Below are 25405 nucleotides of genomic sequence, written 5' to 3'. Positions count from 1 at the left end.
TAGGCAAGTATATGACTAAGAGAGTGGAGAATAGAGGCATGTAAGTGGTGCAGAACAATAAACCATAGTAATGTCAAAGAGTAGACGTGAAAAAAAAGTTTTACATGAGAACAGCAGCTACTAGTAAGAAACTCACAAAACAAAGCAACTTAGCTGGGTATTACTTTGTCACTGAGTTGGTTTGCACTCTTTTGTCCTCCACATTATATTCTAATTCTTGCTTAGCCTGGAGTGTGGCTTTCTGATCTACACAGTTAAAAATACTCATCTTACCATTAGATGTTCTCATCTGCCGCCTCCGTCCCACGCGGTCCAGACCGATGGGGGTACTTTGTGAGAAGGTGAGTGGCCGGAACCTGGCTGAAACAGCCTTGTACGGGGGCACCTTGTGTGCTGGAACGGGTGGCCGTGCCACAGGCTACCGAGGAAACAGGAAAATCCAGTATTAGTTGAGCTACAGGCAAGTCCAACTGAGCAAAGCTCAGGTATGAAGTAAGGTTTCTGCAGATAGTCCAGGCAATTACACAGGCAGTAAAATCTCCTATGTTGAAGGGACATTGCTTAAACACTGCATACCATGTCCACCAGAATCACAGAACAAGTTTTATTACATTACAGTTCTTTATTACATTGAAAACTCCTTAGCCTTCTGTTGTGGTCAGACATGCTCTGTAATTTTCATCTTGTAATATGCTTTTTTGAAGACAATCAGAAGGCGGGAGCACCTCTCCTATGAAGACTGGGCTGAGAGAGCTGGGGTTGTTCAGCTTAGAGAAGACAAGGCTCCAGGAAACCTCACTATGGCTTTTCAGGACCCTAGGAGGTCTACAAGAAAGCTGGAGGGGGACTTTTTACAATGGCATGTAGTGATAGGACAAGGGGGAATAGCTTTCAGGTGAAGGAAGACCAATTTAGATGAATGAAAAGGTTTTCTAGGATGAGGATGGTAAAACACTAGAACAGGTTTTCTGCAGAGGTGGTGGATTTCTGCTTTCAGCAGTAAAGTGTATTGCTTGTCAGTAAAATAAACAAGACAATAATAATTGTCTAAATGATGCTCTGTTTTGAGTTCCCAGGAGCCTCGTAAGAAAGAGGTAATACTAGGTTTATTATTAACATTATCTCAAACCCATTTTCTTTGGATAAATCATTTATTTCTTAAATTATAATTGGAAAACCTACCCCTGTTTTATTTGCAAATTGAGTCTGATTTTATGTTGTCCCTGAACAATGCCACATTAGCCAGGCTGAATGATCTTGCATAAGCATTCAACATTAAACAACCAGGCTTCAGCACATGAACTTCAGAGAAACTCAGCTTGAGATCTTCTCTTATTGTTCAGTTGTTACTGTTCTTCTATCAGGTAATCTGAAACATCTGGGATGGTTTTTAATGAACTATCTCTTGACACTCTGTTATGAAACCCATGACAGTATTGTTTGAAAATGTTTTCTCACACCTAAGCTGTCAGACCAGAACAAAATACAGTGAAGAGGAATTAGCTTTGTACTTTTCAAATATTCCCAAGAGTTTTCAAAGCTTTAAAAAAAAAATCACCAGTGTGAAGAGCAGTCTTTGACAGCCCCACATAAAATACTTCTAGCACATATATGCCTGCTTGTTGAGTCCTTTTTCACATTCCAGCTAAAAGTTTACTTTTTGTTATGACTGCCAAAAACCTCAACGTGTATGGAATATGATTCATCTACAACCTCATCTTTAAACTTTATTTCCTAAGTGCCTTATCAGTATACCAGGATCCTTCACCACAAAAAGTCTGATTCGTTGTATCAAATAGCTAATAAAAGTCATGGCAACTACTGTATGCAAATAACTGGCTGAGTAATTAAAAAAAGCTATTAATTTCTGGGCAACTAAAATTTTCTTATAAGGCTTCAGTCCAAATCCTTTCCCTGGACAGACATGGATGTGTGGCAGCCCTGGGAAATTGGCCTGGGAAGGCCATAATTTGGTTTAATAACGTTAGGAATGCTTCATCATTTTGGTCTTGACCACAGTGATCCAGCAATGTGCTAACTTAACCCCAGCCAAGCTGTTATGGCAGCACTGGAGCATGGAAAGAGTCAACTCAAAAAGCTGCCTTGATGCATGTTCCTTCACTATTAAACTGATGTGAAGAAGGTTTCAAAAGAGATCACTCTGGTCTCAGCACTAAATGAAGGGCCTGGAGAGTATTTAATCCCTTACACAGTACAGCAAGTTGCCCATACTTACTATCTCTTGAAATCCATCTATTATTCTTGAGTAAGATGGTAGAGAATTTACAATAATAATTTTCCTCTTTTTTTTAACCTTCCAAATTAAGAAATAGAATGAATTTTAAAATATCTTACTTACATATGATTTGAAACACAGGCCTTTGCCTGGGTAAAAGGTTCACTGGCTTCAGCTGGAGTTTTGCATTAAGATGCATTTTTTCATCAAGGACTTATAAAGAAAAAGTATCCAATACACAATAACAGTGTTCATATTACAAAATGTTTTTCACAGGAAACTGAAAAGCCTGACATTGTTTCAGCACTTTACTATCAGTAAACTTCCCAGCGGGAGATGAAGTGGCTTGAGAAAGACTAACAGGACTCAAATTTCATTAATAACCACCAGAATCAAATTTTTTGAGGATGCAAATACTAATTCTTTTTTCTGTTGCTTTATCAGCTTGACAATTGCTTTAGGTAGAAGTCCTCCAGCTTCCAGGGAAAGCAGAAAATACCTGATGAGTGCAGTCTTACAAAAGCTGAAGCTCTGCAACCAAATGCAAGATGGGGTCACGACCACCAACACAACAGTAAGGTCCTCCACACATTGTACTTGCTCAGCACTACCTCCAGGGAGAAAGGAGCAATTTTTACCTTTCAGAAGTTTTTAATTTCTCACTCTTTTACTTAAGCCAACAGAGATGGCAAATATAGGTACTGTTCAAGTATACACTGCTTGCTAATAGGTTTCCTACCTTTGTTTCATCTGATCAATTTAGTAGTACATGGACAGACACTGTATTCATATGGTCAGTTTTCTTAATTACATTAATTTCTCTATTTATTACCAATTTTCTCAAGCACTGTCTTCATTAGTTTTAAGTATCTTTGCTATGCCAAAACCAAGTTTTTGAACATCACTTATAAAGCCACAGTTTTTGAACAGGCTTGCTTTTGGATAATTTGAAATGACCAATAAATAATGTGTTATCATTCTGTTTGATTGTACTATTCTGTTCCTCAGGCCCTCTATATGGAGACTAAACACACATCTGTTTTACACACAAATAAGCCCGTATAGACCAACATAAGACATAATGACCATGCCAAGAAAGAAATCAGATTAATTTACAATACAGAAAAGATTATCCCAAAGTCAGTATCAGGTTTGTTCCATGCTGTATTTTTAGCAAGAAGACAAAGTAATTAGTGACCAGGAAAGCAGTATTCTAAGTACACGATGTCAGCTTGACAAAAGGGAAGGAAGAGAAGGAAGCATCCATTCTATTTTCTAGGCTGAAGATAGAGACAAGGAAGTGAAAGGGTCTTTTGCAGTTTGCAGAGCACATCTGTTTATCTTACTTGTGTCAGCAGATTTTCTCTCTCTTCTACTTGATCGTCTCCATAGAAATTGACCCCACCTATTACGGAGATGGGTCTTCTTTTCCTCCCTCTGTGGTAGCCTACAGTATTGCTTTGGATCCCAGACCCAAGGGATGCCAGTCCCAGCTGATTTTCTCCATCTGTGCAGTCTGTGTTCTGAGACTCCACTGCAACTGCATCTTCTGGTATAGAGAAACTTCGGATCGCCATTTGGCCATAGTCTGAGAGAGGTCTGGGCCGGGATCTTTTTCCAGAGCCCCATTTCCTCGGTGTGACCTTTTGTGAGTCTGCCTTTTCTTCCTCCTGGGATGTGGACCTCTTCCAGTGGTCATCAGAAACAACCTTTTTAAATGTGAACAAGTCAAATAAGCCACAGAATTTTCTGACAGTTAATAATTTGTGAGTTTGTCATATATCAGATCAGCTTAACATGTCTAAAACAGAAGGAGTTACCATAAACGAAATAAATGCAATTGACAATTCAGGAAGAGATAACTTTGCAAAGCAGAGACATCATGATGCTTGTGCTGACTAAGGTAAGCACCCAACAATCAGTACCTCTTTGGCAAACCAGACTAATAACACTAAAAACTGACCTATTACCTCAGCAGTACAGGTAGGTCCTATCACAGACACTGAACTCATGGAATAGTATCTTAGAAAGATAGCTCTGTGCTCACAGGACTTTTTTCTATGCACAAGTTGGACATTACAGGTAACACCATTAAAAATAACTTAGCTCTGCTTTTGGACTTTTTACGAGGCTTGTAGCAACAGGACAAGGGGCAACAATTTTAAAGTGAAAGAAGCTGATTACATATTATGAAGACATTCTTGACCACCAGGTGATGAGGCACCGGAACAGGGTGCCCAGGGAAGCTGTGCATGCTTCAACCCTGGTATTGTCCAAGGCCAGGCTGGATGGGGCTCTGGGCAACCTGGTCTAGTGAAAGGTGTCCCTCTCCATGGCTGGTGAGCTTGAACTGGATGATCTTTAAGTTCCCTTCCAAGCCAACCCATCCTATGATATTTCTCTGTTCCACCTCTGTTCAGTGATGAAAACAAACAACAAGGCTGCATTTTCACCACTTGCAGATCCATGTAACTGTAATCTGATGCCAGACTGGGCAGTCACACTCCCTCCTACGACTCACTCCCCCAATGCCACTTGGTCAGATCTAGAGATTCTGCAGCCAGGAGTGAATTAGGTGAGCGAGCTTGTCCAGTTTGGAAGGGAGAAGCTCACTTCCCATATGTTCTGGGAGTTTCAAGACATGCAGATCATATCAGAGATATATTATAGCACAAACACAGGGAAAAAATGATGGGCTTAGATAGGAAGCTTGGAAAATGAACACGTTTTTCCTATTTAACAGCACACCTGCCTCACAGAAGTTAATGCCTGCAAGTATCACAACCGCAGTGGTATTACAAGTTTGGAAATAAAATAACCTCAGCTAAAATACTTGGTAGAGGGAACATTTTTAACCACTTCAATACATATGAAGCAACACTGTTGTAATTTTTTCTAGCAAAACCCTTGCAATTTTTCAGAAAAAAAATCTGCACACAAAAATTTATCTTAACTTTTCCCTCACATTTCTGATTTCTTGGTGTTTCTTGGCTTTTTCCAGCTCCTTCATAAAAATGGCAAAAAAGAGAGAAAGCTAGTAAGTATTCCAAAAAAGAAAAGCATAATTTTGTCTCTCTCTAACTATATTTTGTTCATCTGTTCCAGACCAGACGAAGGCATTCCAGATATTGCATAACCAAAGCAAACATACAGCCCAGAAGCAGCCTTTTGCAATGATGTCTGTGCCAGAGGATTTATCTTCTGTCACCTTCTTGTCCACCTGTCATTTTCAGCCAGGCCACTACAAATCTAATGACTCTTTTTTGAGCCTCATGATACAGTGGGCAGATGTTGCTTTTTGTTTGAAAGACAGGTTAAGATTAATTCCATGGTATGAAAGCACTTAAGCCAGTAAGCAGAGTTACTAAACAGTCAATATTTTAACATGATTACTGCAATTATGAAAATGGTACTTTTCAAATATTCCCAAGTATATTGTTCTACATTCAATTATTTCACTTACAGCATGAAATTTATTCTAAATAGAGTACTTAAAAAAAATTTGTTTCTATACCTGTCATTCAAGGAAGAACTTCAGGTTCTCTACAGATTTGTGTTCAGGATCAGTTTTAACAGCACATTTAATTGAAGCAGAGAGTCACTCCCCGGCTGGTGCATTAACACAGCTTCAGCAAAGCTGTCCCTTAAGCACAGCCCCTCCAAGACTGAGCAGCAAAGTCACAGGTTAAATAAGGTTCTTACCTCAGAATCAGACACGGGTAAAGGGTCTCCACATATGCAGTGACTGAGAAAGGAGCTCATGAGAGTCATTTTATGGTTTTGTTTCGCAAAGTCTCGTCCATAAGAGCTACAAATGTGAGCACACTCTCTGCATAACCAGTCAGGCAAAGTTCATACCATGATCCTGTACTTTTAGACTGAGGAAGGACACGTCACACGTCATCTCATAATCTGCTGCTTACACCCTTATCTTGAGCAATAACATTTGCAGAGGACTGCTTGCATTCTGCAGACTCCACCTTAAGTAGTGATTCAAATGACAGCCAGATTAATCTCTGCTGTACAACAAACAATGCTGAAAGGATGTGTGGTTTTAGTCTTAGATCTATAAACTACACTGAAAAATACTAAAAGAGAAAGCATAATCCTGTCACTGCAAAAAACAGGGGAAGCCAGACTGACAATCTCACATTCCTCTAAGTGGCCTGCTCAAGCAGGACCTTATCAAGTGACCACTCACTAGCAGGAATAAAAATATCCAGTACACAACTCTTAGGCTCCAGTACTGCAGTCACTTATGCTTAAGTGTGATTCTTGACAAGGAAAAAATTCTGAGGAAACAATTGTACTCCAGCTGTGACTGGCTTTATACTGGTGCACCACTGCTGACCTCAAATCACCTTCTCCTAATGAATCTTTTATAAGTGAAAGCATGTTGATGTTGTGCAATTATTACTGGGAACATCTACAGATGTCTAGAGATACACATGGCACTTCATATAGGTTGAAAATCAAAATCTTATGCACAGGCTCATGCATTTTAAGTGCTGGTCAAAAATTTCAAGGCATTTTGAGATTTCTGACAAATTAAGATCTAAGATTAATCCACATTGGATTTTCTGGAATTCATACCTGTTAGTCTAGCAACAGCACAGGATCACCAATACTAGAAATCAAGATAATTAATCTTGCCTTTTAGGCTGTATCCTCAGTTAGGTTTCTTCTGAGACTGCAAATGCAAACAGCTCGGCTTGTTTGTGCTGATGCAAATGAATTTATTTTACCTGGGTAACTAAATTCCTACAACAGCAAACTAGTTAAATCATTGTATTTCAACTGCTTTCCTCATTCCTGACAGCACTGTATCTATAAATACAACCATTTAAAATGAACATCTACTTCAATACAGATTACACTTATATTCGCTATTGATCCCTTTCAATATGTCACTCTTAGCTGCAGATTCCTGCATTTTAATTTCAATTCTGCAATGGAGCTGTCTGTACATTAACTAGATAATAAAGCTGTCATCATAGCCAGGAGAAATCTAGAATGAAATTTTGTTGCCTGAACATAAACACCCAGGGCCATTTCAAATGTCCAAAGGAATCTAAGTTATCTCCACGTGCCATGCATCATGCAAGTATGACACAGGACCTATGGGAGGCATGGGCCATTCAGAAGCAGCCCCTGGGGACAAAGGGAAGCCTGTCATGACATCTCCAGCACTGCAGGATCTTTTATGTTCCAGGAATCAAGCTGAGCCTCTAAACAAGAGCATCAGCCAAGCCTACTGAGTGACCAGCCAGGCAGGACCCAGGTGTCAAGCTGGGTTGCAGGTGGGTTTAGATGGAGCTACAACTATGTTCCCCAGTGCTGTGGACAGCCCTGCTTGGTCCATAGCTCCTGCTCCAGAAATGTGCAGCTTCACCACGAGGTTTTATCCAGCTGTGTGCAGCTGTCTTTGATAGCTGCCCCTCACTTCATTTGACAGCTATTTTTAGTTGGGCTCAACTCCAGGTGCCACATTCAGGGGCACTGTTAACACTGTGCTCCCCAGGACCCCCTGACCACACCCAGCAGGCTACAGTGGGAGCTCTCCCAGGCTGCTCCCAGGTAAACAAGGACACCACAGAGTCTGTGCCCAGCCAGACCAAACTCCTCCCATGCCTGGGCCCAGACTGATTTCCCAATCTAGCTACAATAACTTCAAGGACTTGATCATGATCTCACTCAGCTCAACTTGGCACTGGTACAACCCTGTTCCATTTAATGGCACATGACTGCTATTGGCATTCCCTGTACTCATTAATAACCAAGGTAAGCAACATCAGGCGCTTAATCACTGAAATCTTAGCTTAGTCTTTAGAGCCTGGCTCTCCAGCTATTACTCAGACCACTGTGTACTTTTGATAAATTCAGCACTCAAACTGATTTCAGAGGAAGTGCTGCCCAAGAAGCACAACATCTGAATTGCACAGCGCTGATAAAATGTTGCTTATGTGGATGCAACTTTTATCAGTGATATGACAAAGAAATTGCCAGTACCTGAAATTGCATGGCAGGACTTTTGTTGGTGCAGTTACAACCATGAATAACCCTTCATCCTCTATACCTGACCCCATTCTCTGCTGCAGAGAAACTTCAAACTACAAGTCTGACCCAACAGAAAATGCTGCTGGTCAGCCTCCTGCTGTTGGGACACTTTTGAGGGCTGACACCATGATAGCAAAGAAAAAACAAGCTCTGAGTGATTTTTTTTTTTTTTGTCAATGTGTTTAGCCGATAAACTCCCTAATTAAAATCCCCACTTTTTATAAAGGTCTTGATGACTCTGTACATTGCTGAGAGTCCCTGACCACTAATCTGCATTTCAACCCCTACTGTTACCTACTTGGATTTTCAAAATTTAACCTTTACATTCCCAATGCAATGATGTTCCATAACATGCACATACAGACAACTACAAAAGTATAAGGGGACACTTCTCTCCTTCTCTCCTGAAAAGTTTTCTCTATCTGGTAATCTTCTGGGAAGGCACAAGTAGGTACATCTTGGACAAAGACCCCCAGCATTCCTCTTCCCCAGGGAAAAGAGCATCCTGACTACGCTTCTGCTTTTTTCTTTTTCTTTTTTTTCTTTTTTTTTTTTTTGGGGGGGGAGGGGAGGGTTTGTTTGTTTTCCTTAGCTACACAGTAAGTTGCAATACTTCTTCTTCTGTTATCTCTATATGTTTGAGCTGCCTGGCTGAAATGTAATTTTGCTAACTACTACTGCCTTTTTCTAAACCAGAGAAAACAGATAATCAAAATCTAATAATGTCTTTACAAAAATGCACATTAATTTCCAAATGCAACTTATTGAAAGGTGTGATAAATTAAACAAATAATGATTCTGACTGAGAATAAGTTACAAGGAAAACCTGAGTAGGCTGAGAAGTTTGAGAACACAATTACTACATCTTCTCAGTGAAAAGTTTTGATGGGTAATCAGTCGTGCTCTTCTGCAAATGACAAGGCTTGAAACTATCAGAATACTTGTGCTAGGTCATGTAGGTATCTTTTTATTTTGATCAAGAATAAACATTTCTGCATATATTTAGGGGTCTATATAAAATGTACAAATTTCTCTCACTAGCAATGACAGCTATATAACATATTATAATTGGTGACTATTAAACAGCTATTATTTCTGTATAAGACAGTAACTGCCAAATCTTAGGAACTCAGCAGTAATATTAGAAGTGCTTTTCAGTTTATACAAGCCACCAAATATAAAAAGGGCCAAGGGATTGTGACCTAGTAGCTATAAATTATTTCACCACCTTGACCTAACAGAGTAAAAGTCTGGACATGTCTCCACCTAGGTACATGATAAAAAGTAACCGCTGCACTTTTTCTTGCTGATAAATAGCAGTTGGGAGAGCATTAGTTGAAGTTCATACTAAATGAGGTTAAAAGCTTGTTTTATGTTTCATGGTCACGATCAATACTTTTTTTTGCAAACTGTTGCGACAGACACAGAGATTATGAAACTCTGGATAAATAAAGTATCCCAGAGGAAATTTATTTATTGCTTTCTTTCTAGGTTTTATAAAAAGATTCTGAAGTTTCAAGAGAGCCCAGTGATCCCCTATTGATCCAACAGCAACAATTTCCAACAGTGATACCACAGCAATAGCTACCATGGAAATGACTGCTTTTACTGCAGAAGAAAGCACACTTTCAGTAATTGCATCTTCAATCACAAACAAACAAGAATTATTAAACCAGTACAATTCAAGAAAATTTCCATCTATTCCTTTATAATTAAATGCAAATTGCACTATATTCTTTTTCTTTACTTCCCTCTGTCTCCTCTGCCACTAACATCTTTTCTTTTTAATTAGCCTTTGAGTAGACCCCACATAAATGAATGGATTATCTATCCCTAGAATATCAAGGGCAATTCGACCAGTGGTCTGCAAGACAGCAAAACATAATCTATGAAACAACTGCAAAAAAACCCCCCTTAAATTACACTTATATACACAAGCAAAGCAGAAACAATCAATGCAATACAACTATAGCCAACATTTACATAAGTTTTAGCTGCTTGGAGGATAAGCTCCCTTTTCTTTTCCCCTTCCTCCCCTCAAAAAAAATTGTATGGAGCCACAGCTGAAAATTTTGCAAAGCGCTGCTTCTGAGGGGAACTCCCTAAAGGAATACCACTGCACTACACCAGTATAAGCTCACAGAATAGATGCAGGAAATACTATGCATTTTAGTAAAGAAAAATCACATTACTGTGCCCTGTGACATAGTAAAAGTAACTCCCATTAGCAACACAAACTGCTGTTGTGAAACACTAATTTTAGACGTTTTAAAAATTGGGAAAAAAATATATCATTTTCTGCTTGGGATCTGTGAACACCAAAGCAATTCCGGTATTCTAACTAACAAATACACCTATAAAACCACATTAAGTGGTCAGGCTATATAGATACAAAGAAAATTTAGCCATCTATTTTCTAAGGCCTTTTAATGCAGGTTTGCTTCATTTAACCTGATCCTTGAAAGCCTGCTTATCGCAATCAATGATAAAGCATAAAGCTTTCCCTCTCAGCAATATGCTTCACCAAGATTAGCGAGTTCACCTTGATAATATCCACATTTCACAGATAAGGAACAGATACAAAGCACTTAAGTCGTGTAGAAGCATAGGGCAGGACTGGAAATGACAAGCGGATCTCATGATTCTCAGATCTGTTCCTCAGCCTCAAGGATTTCCTTCATCCTCTCCTCTAATTCATTTCCAAATCCAAATCAGCTAACATATTTCCGAATGGCAGAGGGGAGGAGTTTGCAGGGAAATGTACTTCCTTTGCAGAAATAGTCTTATCACTCATATAAAAATGCAAATGTGCTAAAACCAGAAAACTGTTTCCTCTAGGTTTTTGGTGACTCGATACTTGAGGATGGTGGATGATGCTCTTATACTGCCCATTCTTTCCTTCAGTATCTGAAATGGAACTACAAACTTGTAGTGTATAGTGAAGGGGTATTCATATTCTCTGCTTCTTTTAGATGTATAGATATTAATAAATCCTAAATAAATCCCTATGTATTTTCTGAATTGACTCAGAACACCCCAGAACAAGTAACAGGTCTAAAAAAAAAAAAAAAAATTTCCTGTTATTTGGGAAAATTCCCTTCATGTGGGCAAAATAAGGGACTTTTTTTCTTCTTTCAGGCTATCATTGTAATACCCACTGGCTGATCTCAAAAGCCACGTGACAACCACAGGCTGGAAGTGGAACTTCATGTTAACAAAGCAAAACTTAAAAAGCCAGAAGCCTCTGCCTCTTTTCAGAGTCTCTCCAAAATGTGGTCTTCTGGTTCCTCACTCTCTCCACCCTTTCAGAGCAAAGCTTCATTGTCCCTGCCCAAGCCCAAATCCTGCCCTCAGCAAGTCCCAGCAGCAGACACAAACCCCAGCCTGGGACAGGTGGAGCTGCCTTCGGCAGCTCTGCCAACTATTACTTCCCAGAGAATGGGGTGGGGGCAAGGCTGCTGGGCTTTCCCCCAACACTCAGCTGGTCTCCCAGCCTGCCACAGCATCCTGGCACCAGCAACATGGCAGCTCCAGACGTCAGAAAGGGACAATGCAGGTGGCTCAGGGGAGATTCTGCAGCTGCTTCTGCTCACTTTGGAAATCTCATCCACCTAGCATTGAGATGGATTCTCAGTGCCAACAACTCAACATTGCGTTTATGTAAGAAACCAAATCACATGGGAACAGTGCTGTTCTACTTTCTGGGGCACTATTTATTACTCCTGATCCCAGGGTGAGCAACACCTGGGTATTACTGAGGTGCCACTGGACAGCTACAGCAGAGTCAAATATGGGACGCTCTGGAAAGGCAGAGGTGCACAAATGCAATAAAGAAAGGGTGCAGCTTGCCCCAGGCTAACTGCAGTGAAGTCCACCTGAGCTCTCCCTGTCACCATCCAAACCATTTCTGAGAGGATGACAGTAACTCCTATATTATCCTACAGTTTTCAGAAATGGCTAATTTTATTAAGAACTGCAGAGTTACTTGGTCTAAAATTCAAGCCAATCCAGAATTCAGATTATTGTCATGACTGCTTTGTTTTTCTTCTTTCTAGTAGCAGATACAGCAACAAATGATTATGGGCTGCACCCAAGGGATGACAGCTCTGCTGCTGGGAGTTGAAAGAGTTTTTGCTGCTATAGGAATATATTCCTGTCATTTGAGGGCTCCCTGCTGCATTATGGCAGCAATGGATTCTGCAATCTAGGTTTGTAGCAATGAGCAGTGGTTTCTAGTCTAGCTCTGGGCAAATGCATCTGGAAGTCACTCACTGAGTGACTGTGGGGACATTGTGTGAATGCACCCTGACTTGTGCAGAGCAGCTCAGAGTTTAGTGCAAATCCAGTGTTGTTTGGTCTACCTGAAACCTCAGTTTTCTGTAAGAAGCTGTTCAGACCCTGTGTCAGGGTTCTGCTGCTCTGTCCCGAGGCGCTATAGTCAGTGAGACCAGAGTGCCACTGGAGTGGTGAGCCCTCACTCCACATTACGAGCCCCTTAGGAGTAAACCCAGTTTAAGAAATCTCCCCCACTACTTCACCTAATTGTCCTTCACAGTTTATCATATTTACAGTAATACACGATAGGTTGATTAAGCTACACTCTAAATTGCACGTGGATGAACCAGAGGTGAATAAAACCAAAAAGGAGAGTTCAGAGAGCTGAAAGCAGCTAGCTTCCAGCAGGTGTGCTCATGCCCAACCCCACAGCACTCAGGAACTTGAGGCATGTACTACAGATGATCACCCTCAGATCCTGGCTGCTGCTTGCTCCTTGCAGGCACTGAACACGATGACATCCAGCTACTGCCCTTTGGTCCTTCACTAGGAGGACACATTTTGAAGCTACAAATAGTGAGGACAAACAGTGAGGACATATCTGAGTCCTCTGTATCCCACCCCTAAAGGTCTTCTTCCTCTTCATCTTTACAAGCTGTCCCCCAAGTTAAACCCTGTGTGCTCAATATTCAGAGCCCTGTCCAGGACAAACCAGCTCAACTCTGCCAACAGCTGAGCACTGGGCACTTTATGATGCACTGGGCACTTTTGGACTAGCTGGGACCAGTGACTTTTATATGGCATGAACATAAATGAGTTGACAGACAGGTCTTAGAACATGTAAAATATTGTCTGCAAATAAACTGTGACTCAATCGTAATTACAGCAGAGTTACCTCTTCACTGTAATTTATCAAGCACTTATGGTCATGCAGATAAGGTACTCAAGTAATAAAAAGTCTGGTGTACTGTGAAGCCAGATGCCAGCAGGGCAACCTAAATACCAAATGATCTAAGAGTTTGTGAAAGACTAGGTGAAATGTCAAGTAACTTGATTCTTACTTTTTTGTAACAAATTCAGAACAGTGTTTTGTTCAGGCAGCGTTAGTGGCTGACACATGCCAGTCTGAAACAGACTAAGTTTTCATTATTCCAGTGACATGGGGCTCTTCCTTCATGAAAGCAAAGACTATATGAAACACTCCAAACAAGTACAAGCTTGTACTTAATAATCTCTTCATGCTATTTAAAAGCAACATATTGAATATAAATGACAGTAGCATGAAGCAGACAGTGGCAAAGCATAGGATGTCACAGGTGAGCTTTGGTGACTCACACCTCTGTAGCTTCAGAAGTGCTGAGGCACAGATCCACGCTGCACTTACTTAGCTCTTCCCTGGGAAACAACCTCTGTCAGGACCAAAAACCAAGAAATCTCCCCTGCTTTGGTCCAAATCTTGCATTTTAGTGAAACCAACAAAGTGAAGTGACAGGATCTCAAGACTTAATCACGTAAGGAAAAAAAAACAACGCAAAATATCAATTCTGATGAACAAATAGATGTCCTTGCAGGAATACTGCAAAATCAGCTTTACAGTAGTGGGGAAACATAAGGTAGAAATATTTAGTTTCCATATTTGGGAAAATATAGAGATGGTCCAAATTCCACAGATTTCATTTGCTGACTAATCTGTCAGATGAGTGAGTAAGGAAATAAACTATACTTGCTTCCAGCTACAGCAGCTAGTCCCAAAAAGAGAACTTATTTGAGCCTGACTGGTTAGGACCTTCTAAGCTTTATATCAAAGTAAGTCTTCAAGCTTTAGTGGCTGTACTGGAATACATACTGGCTTATACATGAAATCTGGACAGAAAGGCAGATCCACGAAACATGGAAACAGTGCAGAGTTGTCCATCAACACAGTGTATTTAAGATTCAGACAAAATTTTGAAAATGTATGATGTCCATGGCTCCACACTACATCTCAAATGATTGTTGAGAGTGAAATAAGCACTCAGCCATCACAGAACAACTTGCTGGGCAGGTACAGTTCTGCAATGCTGAGGTGTAAGGTAAAAATGAATTGTAGTCAAAAGTTCAAACCCCAGTGACCTCATTGTGTGAGTATGTGGCATTCATAAAAGTGCCTACAGGCTGAATAAATTCCAATTAAAAAATAACCTGGCATAAGTATCTTTGGTGCCAAGCTAGCTCCATGCTGAGGGAAGCATGCTGTAAAGCAGGAAATTGAATCCTCCAAAGAAATGGTAGGAAGAAACTATACCACTCTACCTGTTTTGCAGTCACTCTGAGTGCCACAGCTTTAGGCTGTGTATGAGATGAGAAACAGGCATGGAAAAAAGAAATAACAGACTTTATACCCCTTGTATAGCAAGATAAAAGCAGACCCTCTCCTGCACAGAGGATTCTGAAGTTTCAAGAGAGCCCAGTGATCCCCTATTGATCCCCTATTGGAAGCTCCTGCTACCAACCCACACCTACCACCTCCAAAAATTTTGACTTTTTCCATTAGAAGAGAGGTCTGCCTGGATGCAGCTATGCCACAGCTTTTTTTATGAAGCACAGGGGCTCCAGGCAGTGCTCACAGCAGAGTGAGGTCTTAGAGCCAAGGAGCCTGTTCCCTGGCCACCACTTCTCCATCTTTTGCTGGGATCCATTCCATGGATCCTGTCCTGCCTGCCCATTACACAAACCCAGAGCTGCCACCAGTGCACACTCTGTATTTTAGACAACTGAAGCAAGCACTAAAGGACACTCACAATTACCCTAAAAATGTTATAATATAAAGAGAAAGCTTAAATTGCATGTTAGATAATAACAGAATGTGGTGTTAAAACTAAAAACTGCAGTAACTTTTATCCACCCAAAGTACACACATTCATGTAAAAACTGTACTGGTTTGTTGGGAACTAAGGGGAAGGACAAGATTAATTTCTTCTGGGTCATGATGGCAGCTCACCACTAGATGGTAGATTAGTAGCACTAATTCCACCTCCCATTTTACTCCTGAGAAATACAACTGGCATCTATCCACACTAGGACTCTTGCCTCTTCTGGCAGTGTGAAAGCTTCTCCTTGCATATAAGTGAGAGTTTTGGAAAATACGGATGGCTGGAGTAATTCTATGGTTCCAGAAGAGGAATAAACTCTGAGCCCAGACATTTATACACACTGAGTTTATTTTTTCAATCTTACCATTGCTGCAAACACAACAGTAAACAAAATTACTTTTCTCCAGCAGAAGGACAATACTGATAAGCTCTGTAACCACTTACAGTTAGTCTGCAAAAACTGTGCCAAGCCTTTAAAAGTAGGACAGCTTCACAGACATTTTAAAACTTCACAGCATGAAAGGCTGAAGCTTGTGCAGCTGCAGCATTGCCTTGCCTATCTCATACCTAAGGTCTAAGATACTTTAGTCAAACTGAGGTGGCTTAAAAGATATGTCAGCTTCATTCTGTGAATGACTTGCATATTTATACAGATCCAGATGGGTATTTGCCACAGTGAGCTGGGGCTGAGCTAGGCCTCACTGCTTCAGACAGATGCAGGGTATGTCTGACAGCTTTTCACCAAGGCTACCAAATCATTGCAACTTCTCTGGTGCCAACTCACACCATATTTTAGGTGGGGGCACAGTGTTATCATGTGAATTTACCTCAGAGGTGCTGCAATATATCCATTTATCCATTCACTGAGAGTATGAAATCACTCATCAGGCGCAGTGAGAACAACCGTGTCTTCACCAAAACAACAGTAGCAAAAGACTCAGCCCAGTGTCTAAAGTACTGCTGTCTGCAGTTGGAAAGCAAAGGAATAAGCAAGCAGTTTACCCTCAGTATGGTCATCACTGCACAGGGAAAACATTGGATACAACTGAATGCTTAAACCTCTGTGCTGTGTCTTTCACACACCACTGCTCTACAAATATTACCATGTTCTGCAAGGTTTCCACAGGCAAAGTGTTTTACAGTAAGTCAACACTACTTCAGAATACACGGACGCTTTAAAATTAAAAAGACCTTTCAGTTGTGAAGAAAACACAGTCAGACCCTGCTCAGGCTGGTAAAGTCTGACAAGGCCACATGACAAGGTGGTGTATCTTCAGGGTGCAATGAACTGCCCTTGAAAACATACATGAATACCTTTGCTGCCAAAACTTCCTTTGATATTAATGTGCAAAGAAAAAATAATTGTATATTAGCATCCAAAGAGAATATTTAAAGGAAATAATTGCTGTCAGCATATTTTAGCAATAACAAGCTGCAGCAGCCATTACTTTGCATTGTTTTGCATTAATAAAGACAAAACCCAACAGGGAATATACATCGCTTTTGAAGGATTTTTCTTTCTTTCTTACCTCTTCCTTTTTCTCTTCAGTACCAGAGGCTAAATTGAGGCTCAGCTGAGAGTGGCTGCTTATGCCACTGTCTTCGTTTCCATCATCATAATACACAGTTTTCACTGAGTCCTGGAAGCAAACAGGATTCCTGCCCAGCTTCAGCCCCGGTACCTCAACTCTCTCCTCGCTCTCCGATGAGCTCAGTGACAACGTGCTGTGATGGTTTGGACACTGGAAATTCATACTGCACTTGACCTTCCCTGCAGTTGGACTTTGAGGCTTTGGAGTAGTTGGCCGGACTGGAACATGAAGGTTTTCGGCTTCATCTGTACACTGCTGAGTAGCTTTTGGTTCATCTGAGTCCGAATAAAAGACTTCATTGGGAAATGGACTAATGTCATCCAGAGTAGGTGAAAAGCTATCAGAGTCTGGGATACCTGATGACGTCCTGGGGCTTTTATCCTCAGTGACAGCTACATTCATTTCAGCCTTTTTATCCTGAGCAATCACAGGGCTTTGCAGGCAAGGTGTTCCTGGCAAGGAAGAGTCTGGACTGGATACTGAGGAGGTGCATCTCTTCCTGTCATGGTCCGTGCTGCTGGAAACCCTGCGGGAGTAGTCATCGTGCAGCCTGCTGTTTGACCTTGTTCTCTGGGACAGCTCACTGGGAGAGGGAGCCACGTTCTTGGGGCCATCCTTCTTCCTTGCAACATCTGTAACGTTACTGACGAGTTTCAAAACTCGATCAAAATCCTTTGCTCTGATAGGGCTCTTCCATCGCTTGGATCGCCTCTCAGGGTTTCCATCACTTTTGTCAGAGTCAGCAGAAGGAACACTCGCAGTCCTTGCTGGTATCTGTTTTTCATTTGCAACCTTCAGATCAGCAAGGTTTGAGGTGGACTTCCGTTTGAATGAGCTTTTCTTCAGAAAGTTCAAATTATCAGAACTTTTGCTTCTCCAATAAATGATCCTGTTGTTTTCGGAGTCTTTCACCAGAATTTCACAGATCTTTGGCTCTGCAATGACAGGTGACATTGGCCTAACACAGTTGTGGCGACTCTGAATTTTATCTGTGTCTAACAAGTTGATGCGGCCAGCTCCGTAAGCCCTCCTGATGCTGCGTGAGCGATGAGTGTTCCTCAGGAAGGACTCATCACTCTCTTCCACATCAGAGCAGTCAGAAGCCAAACCATCCACTGCATTCTGGAAATCATGGAGAGGCCCTGAATAGGAATACCTGTTAGTCTGAACTTGCACCACTGCTCCATTTGAACCATGTTTGCCTATGCTGTTGTCATTTACAACGTCTGAGCATTCCCTTGTTTGAGTTCCTTGCTGAACTGAAGATTTCAGCTTCTTGAAAGATCCCATCTTTCTGATAGAAGAAAAGGCATTCCACGTGGATGAGTTGCCCATCAAAACCAGAGAACGGGGCCTGTCAGAGCTGGAATTAGCCCGTTTCCGAGGGGTGGTGAAAAAGCGCATGATTTTGGAAGGGCTGAGCTTGTCCTCTTGAAATTCCTCCTCAACATTGTTGTCGGTGCTGTGTCTCCCATTATGACTGGCACAGGTAGTCTGGCTTTGGGGTTCTTTATTATCCATAACTATACAAGTAACGGTGGTGCCATTTCCACAGACATTCGGAAATGTTGTCATGCTCTCGATGCTGTAGGCATGGAGGCGGAGGCTGGGGTAGCTCAAAGCAACACTGCAGTCCCCACCAGCTGACCTCGCTGCCTCCCCGTCATCTGCTGCACCTTGGTTTGCCTTGCCTTCACATCGACTGGGTGAGCTGAGCTCCTCAGGTGGTGCTGCCTGCATCAAGAAAACAAAAGCCAACATTAAAAAGTTTTCTTACAAAGTCCCCTACTAAAAGAAGTTTCAGCTACATTGTAGGAAATAAAGACACAAACAAAATGAAGGAGTTCTTCTATGGTGAACAAAGGTGTGTTGCAGGGGTGCAGAGAAGGCATTTGTCACTCCCTCAAAGTATAATTGCATTTGTCAGCAATTTAAGAGACCAGAATAATTTCAATATGTACTTGTTTCTCTAATGCTAATCAGCTAATAAATTCATTATGACTAGCACAGCTACCTTACAATAGTAAATACAATCCTCATATGCACGTAGGAGAAAGAAACTCCCAGTAACACCAATCCAGTCTTCCTTCTCATGTGCTCAGCACTGAGCCCCAAGACACATGAGAGGTTTTCATCTAAAACACGTTCATCAAGGGACACCTAACTCTCAAACAGGAGGCAAGGAAGAGGAAAACAGACATAATTTTTCCTAGACTTGCTTCTGTTGGAAGGCTGTGTGACACTTGACTGACTTGTCTGTCCCCTGGCACATAAAATTCTAAGAAATTACATCAAGTGCACAGCAAAGTCTTTTTCCCTACAAAAGAAAACAAGAATTAAAAGCAATACATCCAGAAGCCACCCTGTGCTATGGTGACAACAAAATGAAAACTTAAACCTGAAAGTGACTAGAGCATTTGGGACATGCTGTACAGGATCTCCTCCTCAGCTGAGCCTGGGAGATCCAGCAGACCAGATCACACTCCAGTGCCTGGGAAAGCTGTGGGGGGACCACCAGCCATGTGTCTCCTGCCCCAGCCAGGGGTCTTAGCCAGGCAGACGTTTTCCCCACCGTGATACACAATGCCCCGAAAACCACTGGGATGCCCAGTCTGAAGCTGGATCCACCTTAAAAACAAAGCTTATGCACGGTTCTTTCAGCAAGGGACAGTGGGATCTTCGAAAACTTGCCACTGTCGGCGGGGTCATGGGGGCGGCAGGGGGAATTTCCCCCTCACCCTAAACAAGGAAAGAACGTGTACAGCTGTGCTTTGGGGAAGGCGGCAGACCCCGGACCCTTCTTTGTCTCTTTCCCATCGCAAGGGCCGCGGGGGCTGGGAGAGCAGCGGGGACGGGGGCTCGGGCGAGGCGGAGGCGCAGCGGCAGGAGGTGCAGGAGCCAGCCGGGGGTTCCATCGCGGGGACACCGCCGGCCGCCCGGCGGGACCCGCACAGCCAGTCCCACCTCCACGTGAAACGCGGCAGCTGCGGAGCCCTGCCCGCTGCCTTTCGGGCTGCTCCCTCCTCCTGCGCGCACTTTCAAAGTTTTGCGAGCCTCTGCTCCTCTGCGGATAAAAGGATTTACTCGCGCTTCAGCAAGAGGCCTGGAACATCCCCCGCCGCAGTTTTAATCCCCGCTAGTGACGGGGTCGCGGCGGAGCCTGCCGGGCAGCAGGGCAGGGCAGAGCCGGGCCGAGCCCCGCCGCCGCGGCACCCGGGCCGGACAAAAGCCCGCCGGCCACCCAACCCTCGGCTGGCCCTTGAGCCCTGGTACCGCTCGCAACTTTCCACGCGGAAAGAAAACACGGAACGATAAACGAGCACAAGACGCTGCTCTCGGCAGAGAAGTTCCCAGAGAAAGCGGCTCTGGGAGAAACTGCACCTGAGCGGGCAGAAGGGGCGCGGGTGGGGGGGAGGGGGGGGGAAGACAGGAGAACAAACACAACGAGATGAGATTAAAAACCCAGCTCGTAGCGTGGAGCCCACAACAGCAGCCCCGGAGCAGCGCCCTTACCTAGGGAGAGCCGGGGTTCGCCGCCGCCGCGCGTCCCGGCCGCTGCCCGCTCCCGCATCGCTATGGCAGCGGCGCCCGGCAGGGCGGGCCGGGGCGGGGCTGCTCCGGCCGCCCCCGCACCCGGCAGGGTCCGCTCCGCCCGCCCCGCTGCCTCCCGCCGGGGCTCCGGCGCTGCCGCTCGCTGCAAGGAGCCTGCCTGCCTTCCCACCGGCCGAGGAACAAACGGCCGCGCAGCGATGGTCACGTTTAGGAGCTTAAAAATTTCCTGGATGGTGCCCCCGCCCCGCCTCTCCGTCCCTAGGTCCGTATGCCCCGCTCACGAGTGCAGTTTGCACGGCTCATTGATCAAACTCACGCTTGGTTCCCGGGCTCCATTTCTGTCCAAAACCTGGACAACTTTTTGGCTTGCTGCTATTCGTCAAACTTAACAGAAGAAACAACATTTTATGCACAATCTGAACAGAGTTCGTATACTACAAGGAAAAATTTGTAAGACAGTGTCTAAAAGCCCTGTGTCATGACTCCTGGCAAAGACATGTACAAACTGGTAGCCCTTGCTCAGAAAGTTTATTGTTCAAAAAAATATTTCTACACTTGGACTGGAACTGCAAATATAATTTCAACAGTTTTATTGAAGCTCAGGTAAGATACCAAGAGAAATTGGGGCAAGACAGACTGGATGGCAGAGCAGATGCCCTAAAGAGCTAGCAAAGGCCATCAGGCCCAGTGCCTCTCCTCCGAGACTGGTGTGACTGCACATGCAGTGTAATTAATTCTCTGGAGAGCAGTACAGACACACTCTCAAAGGCAAGGTGTAGTTAGGGGGTGATGCAAACAAATGGGCTTAAGGGATGCAGGTCAAATGAGGTAGCAAATAACTAGGAGTGACCACAGAAGTCTCCAGCAGTCAGCAGTAGCAGGCACAGCCTGCCACCAGCCCTGCTCTTGCAGCCACAGCTTTCTGGTACATCCCATGGAAGGAGTGAGTTTGGAATAATGACTCAAATGAGGGGGCAAGGTGGTTGCTTTACAGTGCTGGGCATGGGAAGCAAAGAAGAAATAAATGCAGAGCCTCCCTGGTATCTCTAAGGATTTGTGCTGGTCACTTAAAAACTTCTAATAGCGTTATTCAACCCCAAGTTTCAATGGGTTTGTGTTCCTATGTTCCTTTAAGTTTCTTTCCAGAGATATCCAAGGTATATGCATCACACTCCTTTGGAGTATACTTTTTAATCCACAACCTCTGCTTTCTCAGAGAAAGGAACCTTCAGTTCCTCAGGTGTCCTCTATCGACCAGCTGGACAAAAAGACAAAGCACAAAAAACTGTTGAGCTGAATTGAGCCACTAATTTGGGTCTTTCCTTTATCCAGCCATCAATGTTTTGGAAACTTAAAAAATAACTGATAACTGAGATCTGAAACCATCTTTTAAATGTAGTTGAAGTTCATCAACAGATTAAACAGGCTTGAAGAGCTAGAAATTATCAAAGAAGGTATTGGCAGATTAACAAAGTGCTCACAAAAACTTAATTTCCTTAGAAAGCCACACTAAAACTCACTTTAGATAATAAGAATTTATATTGCATGTTGTATTTTTTAAATGTCACTACATTTAAGGAAGAAAATACTTAGAAACTTGCAGATACTGATATAACTGTATCTAGTCAATTAGACATTTGTCAAGTTTCTGAAAGTATATAGTTTTAATCTTCCAGACTTGTTCATCGTAGCTTTTCTGCTGGTAGTGCAGTAAAACCCTGCTCTAAATCTTGCAGGTTCACTGATTCAGTCAGCCCTTCCACATGTGCATACTATTCAGAGAAATTTGGATGCAGTGCACTAAAGAGTGTGTCTGAGAACAGGATTAACTTCCTGTACTGGAGACCAATAATTAACAAAATCTTTTCTTAATCTGAATTTTTTTTGAAGGCTGAAAAATTGTATATAGTGTTCAAGTGCCATCACACCAAGGTCTAGTAAACTGATGCAAAACAGAATTTATCAACTGAACTGCCATGAGAAAAAAGGCAAACCCCTTTTCCAGCTATAAACTTAAACCCTTTCCGTTTCATACAAGCCATAGTATTTCCTCAAAGTTACAAACCAAAGTTTCAGGAGATTAGTCCTTCCTATATTAAGGTTTTTCTACAATCCTAAAAACGCAAAATGAGAGTACTATTACCATTTGCCATTGAGAATCCTTGCTAATGCAAACAAATCCATAATACTTGCATGGGTATTTCTGGAAGACTGAGCTATATACTCTGTTATTTACAGACTAATGTTTTGCCTCCAGATGAACAACAAAAGCTGCAGTGAGCAGAGAGGCAGTGCCAGCAGTACATGTTATGGTTGACCAAGTACAGCAATTTATGAAGGAAGGAACTTCCAGAAGAAATTCCAGATTGGTACATGCGTGAGATTTCTAATAGTGATTTGACATCACACTTAGCGCAACAAAAATGAAATGCTTGTTTTAGAAGCTCTAAGTCTGTTCTTTAAAAGAGGTTTAAGGCACATGTGACAAGGAGTGAGAAGGATTATTCCAAGTGTAATACAGGTGGGAAAGGATTACAAAAAATGTGACATGGGAGAATGAATATAGAGTTTTAAAGATGAAGGAACAACCTCTCCCAGCTTTTAATTGGTAGTGATACATCTCTTAGGTTTTTCAGAATAGCAAAGGGCACATTTATATCATGAAGTCACATACATAAATCTGAAAAGTCTGAATAAGAATGCTTCTATCTACTTAGTTTAGAAATCCTCTCTTCCACTCCTGCAACAGTTATTTCTTTCATGTTTCTTTTATAAATACTTTCTAAAAGTCTGCTTCAAAGTAGTAATTTATTTTTTTTACAAAGGACTCTTGAAATAGAGTACAAACAAAAAAAGCCAAAAGGAATAACTTCAGTAAAACGTAAAAGCACTTGTCCTACTTCCACAGCTACTGGGCAAGATGGCAAAGGAAGTGACTCTCTAAGATATACGCTAAATTAATGAATGACCAAATGTAATTATTAAGATGCAGAATTGCTGGAAAAATAGATCCCCTTGCTTTAAATGACAGTGTCTTTTCCAGGCTGCAGTACATAACTAAGGCTCCAGTTGTGCAATTTGCACCTTCCTTTTAGATCCCAGGCAAAGTCTCTTCTGCAAGCAATTAACCCCCAAGGAATCTTTACATACTGACAGGTCCCACAGGGGGAATTGAGCTGAGTCATATATCTATTGAAGTTAAAGGCAACTCCCCCAACAACTTCACTGGGAGTAGGAACAAGATCTCAATTTTTTTTAGTTAGAAATGAGTGAATAGTAGTATGTTTGTGTATGTAAGCTCAAACTAATATAGGCGGCTAATTATTTTCATCTGGTTTTTTTTAATATATAAACGATGTGAAATTAGGGTAGGATTTTTCCATTTTTGTATATCTGCAAGCAAATTAATAGTAATAAATGGAAACGGACTTTCCAAAGCCAAGACCTTTGTCGTCTTGGCACTGAAAATGTCCAAGGTGACAAAATTAATCACATTGCTAAGAAAAACACTGAAAGGACAGCCTGAGCTAAACTGCTGCATCAACTTTCTGATTTGGCCAGTGAAAGTCCCCATTGCCCACATGCATGAGGCTGGTGTGCAGCTTCCTAAAGGCGCTCCCGCTTGCATTTACTTTGCTGCTGATAAAAGCAATTACTGACCCAAGTGAGAAAAGTTTATCACAGTTTGGTATAAATCACAATACACAACAAACTGTTTTCCCCTCTAATCTTCTTTTAAATGTGCTTTGCAAGGCTGAGCTTGCTCAGCTCTCTTAAACACAGGGACCTAATTTAGAGAGAGCACAATAACCCACTGGAGTGACGCCATCAATGAAAAATGACCCTTGTGTACCAGGTTACCATTATCCCATCTCTGAGTTGCTCTTACTCACCCACCTACACCACTACAGCTGCATGCAACTTAATGATGGCTTCAGCCTTTCAGGCTGCTAGAATGCTATTTATAACCCCACGGGGTCTGACTGCGATGCTATTCTTCTTCCCCTCCTCAAGAGGCATTATTCAGACAGCATGACATGGAGAGATGGCTGGTACTACAGAAGAGCAGTTTCCAATAAACAGATTATTGTGTTTTAACATAAAGAAGACTTCCAGTTACCAATTAGGAAGGCTGAATTCCACCTTTATTTTGTGTCTCACAAAGTATAAGAAGTAGGAAGAGAAAGGACTGTGGAGATGAAAAGTTGACAGAAATAGGAAGGAAAAGAGATTAGTCAAGAATTTCTTTCTTTTCTTCCCCCCCCCCCCTTCACTATATATTTTTCATTTTCTTCTTATGTTGAAAAATGTTAGATTTTCTGTTAGATGGATGTACATTAAAGTGATATGGACTAGTTGGGAAGAACGGGCAAGATTTCAGACTTGGAGTCGTCCACTCTGCAGCCTTTTGCTTTCTCTTCCTGGTCTGCTCTAGCTGCCATCCTTTCCTATGTCACACTCACTGCAGAATCTGATGGCTCTGCAGCCATTCTGTATTTATTTTCCTTGCTCGAAATAATAGCATGTAAAAGTGACTATTAGCAGCTCTTTATCAACCTTCTTCCCCACCCACTTAATTACCCTGCCATCCTCTCTTCCCTATTCAAAACTGTTCTTCCAAAATTACCTGAGGATATGAAGGCACTTTGTTATGCAACAAGGAGGGGGAAAAAAAGATGGAAAAATAAATACACAGAGACAGGGTCTTGAGGAGTTTGTGGGCTGAGGACCACCTGCAGTGGGTGAATGAGTGATTTCACTCCAGAGGCTGGAGTGAAAGCGAGGAGAATTTTTGTGTGTGAGCCATAGCAAGGGGCCGTGCCGTGTGTGGGTTTATTTGA

General features: G+C 42.3%; 1 protein-coding gene across 6 annotated transcripts in view; it reads right to left on the bottom strand.

Annotated features, from left to right (window-relative positions):
- SPATA13 (spermatogenesis associated 13) overlaps positions 1-25405 on the bottom strand; it is a 145957-nt gene that overhangs the window by 26034 nt on the left and 94518 nt on the right. For 3 of the 6 annotated variants that reach the window (XM_071434051.1, XM_071434054.1, XM_071434052.1), the window contains exons 2-4: positions 16950-18746; positions 3583-3945; positions 274-418 (exon numbers count right to left, since the gene is read on the bottom strand). In XM_071434051.1, coding sequence (XP_071290152.1) covers positions 274-418; positions 3583-3945; positions 16950-18746 — 2305 coding nt within the window. Of the gene's footprint in view, positions 1-273; positions 419-3582; positions 3946-5938; positions 6097-16949; positions 18747-20525; positions 20674-25405 lie in introns of those variants that run through there. The other 3 variants (XM_071434053.1, XM_071434057.1, XM_071434055.1) reach the window with 3 other exon arrangements.

This window comes from Agelaius tricolor, unplaced genomic scaffold (assembly GCF_023055355.1).
Source record: "Agelaius tricolor isolate 1412-34295 unplaced genomic scaffold, bAgeTri1.0.p SCAF_9, whole genome shotgun sequence".
NCBI lineage: Eukaryota > Metazoa > Chordata > Aves > Passeriformes > Icteridae > Agelaius > Agelaius tricolor.
Note: the sequence above shows the minus strand (reverse complement) of the source record. Positions and strands in the feature narration are given on the sequence as shown.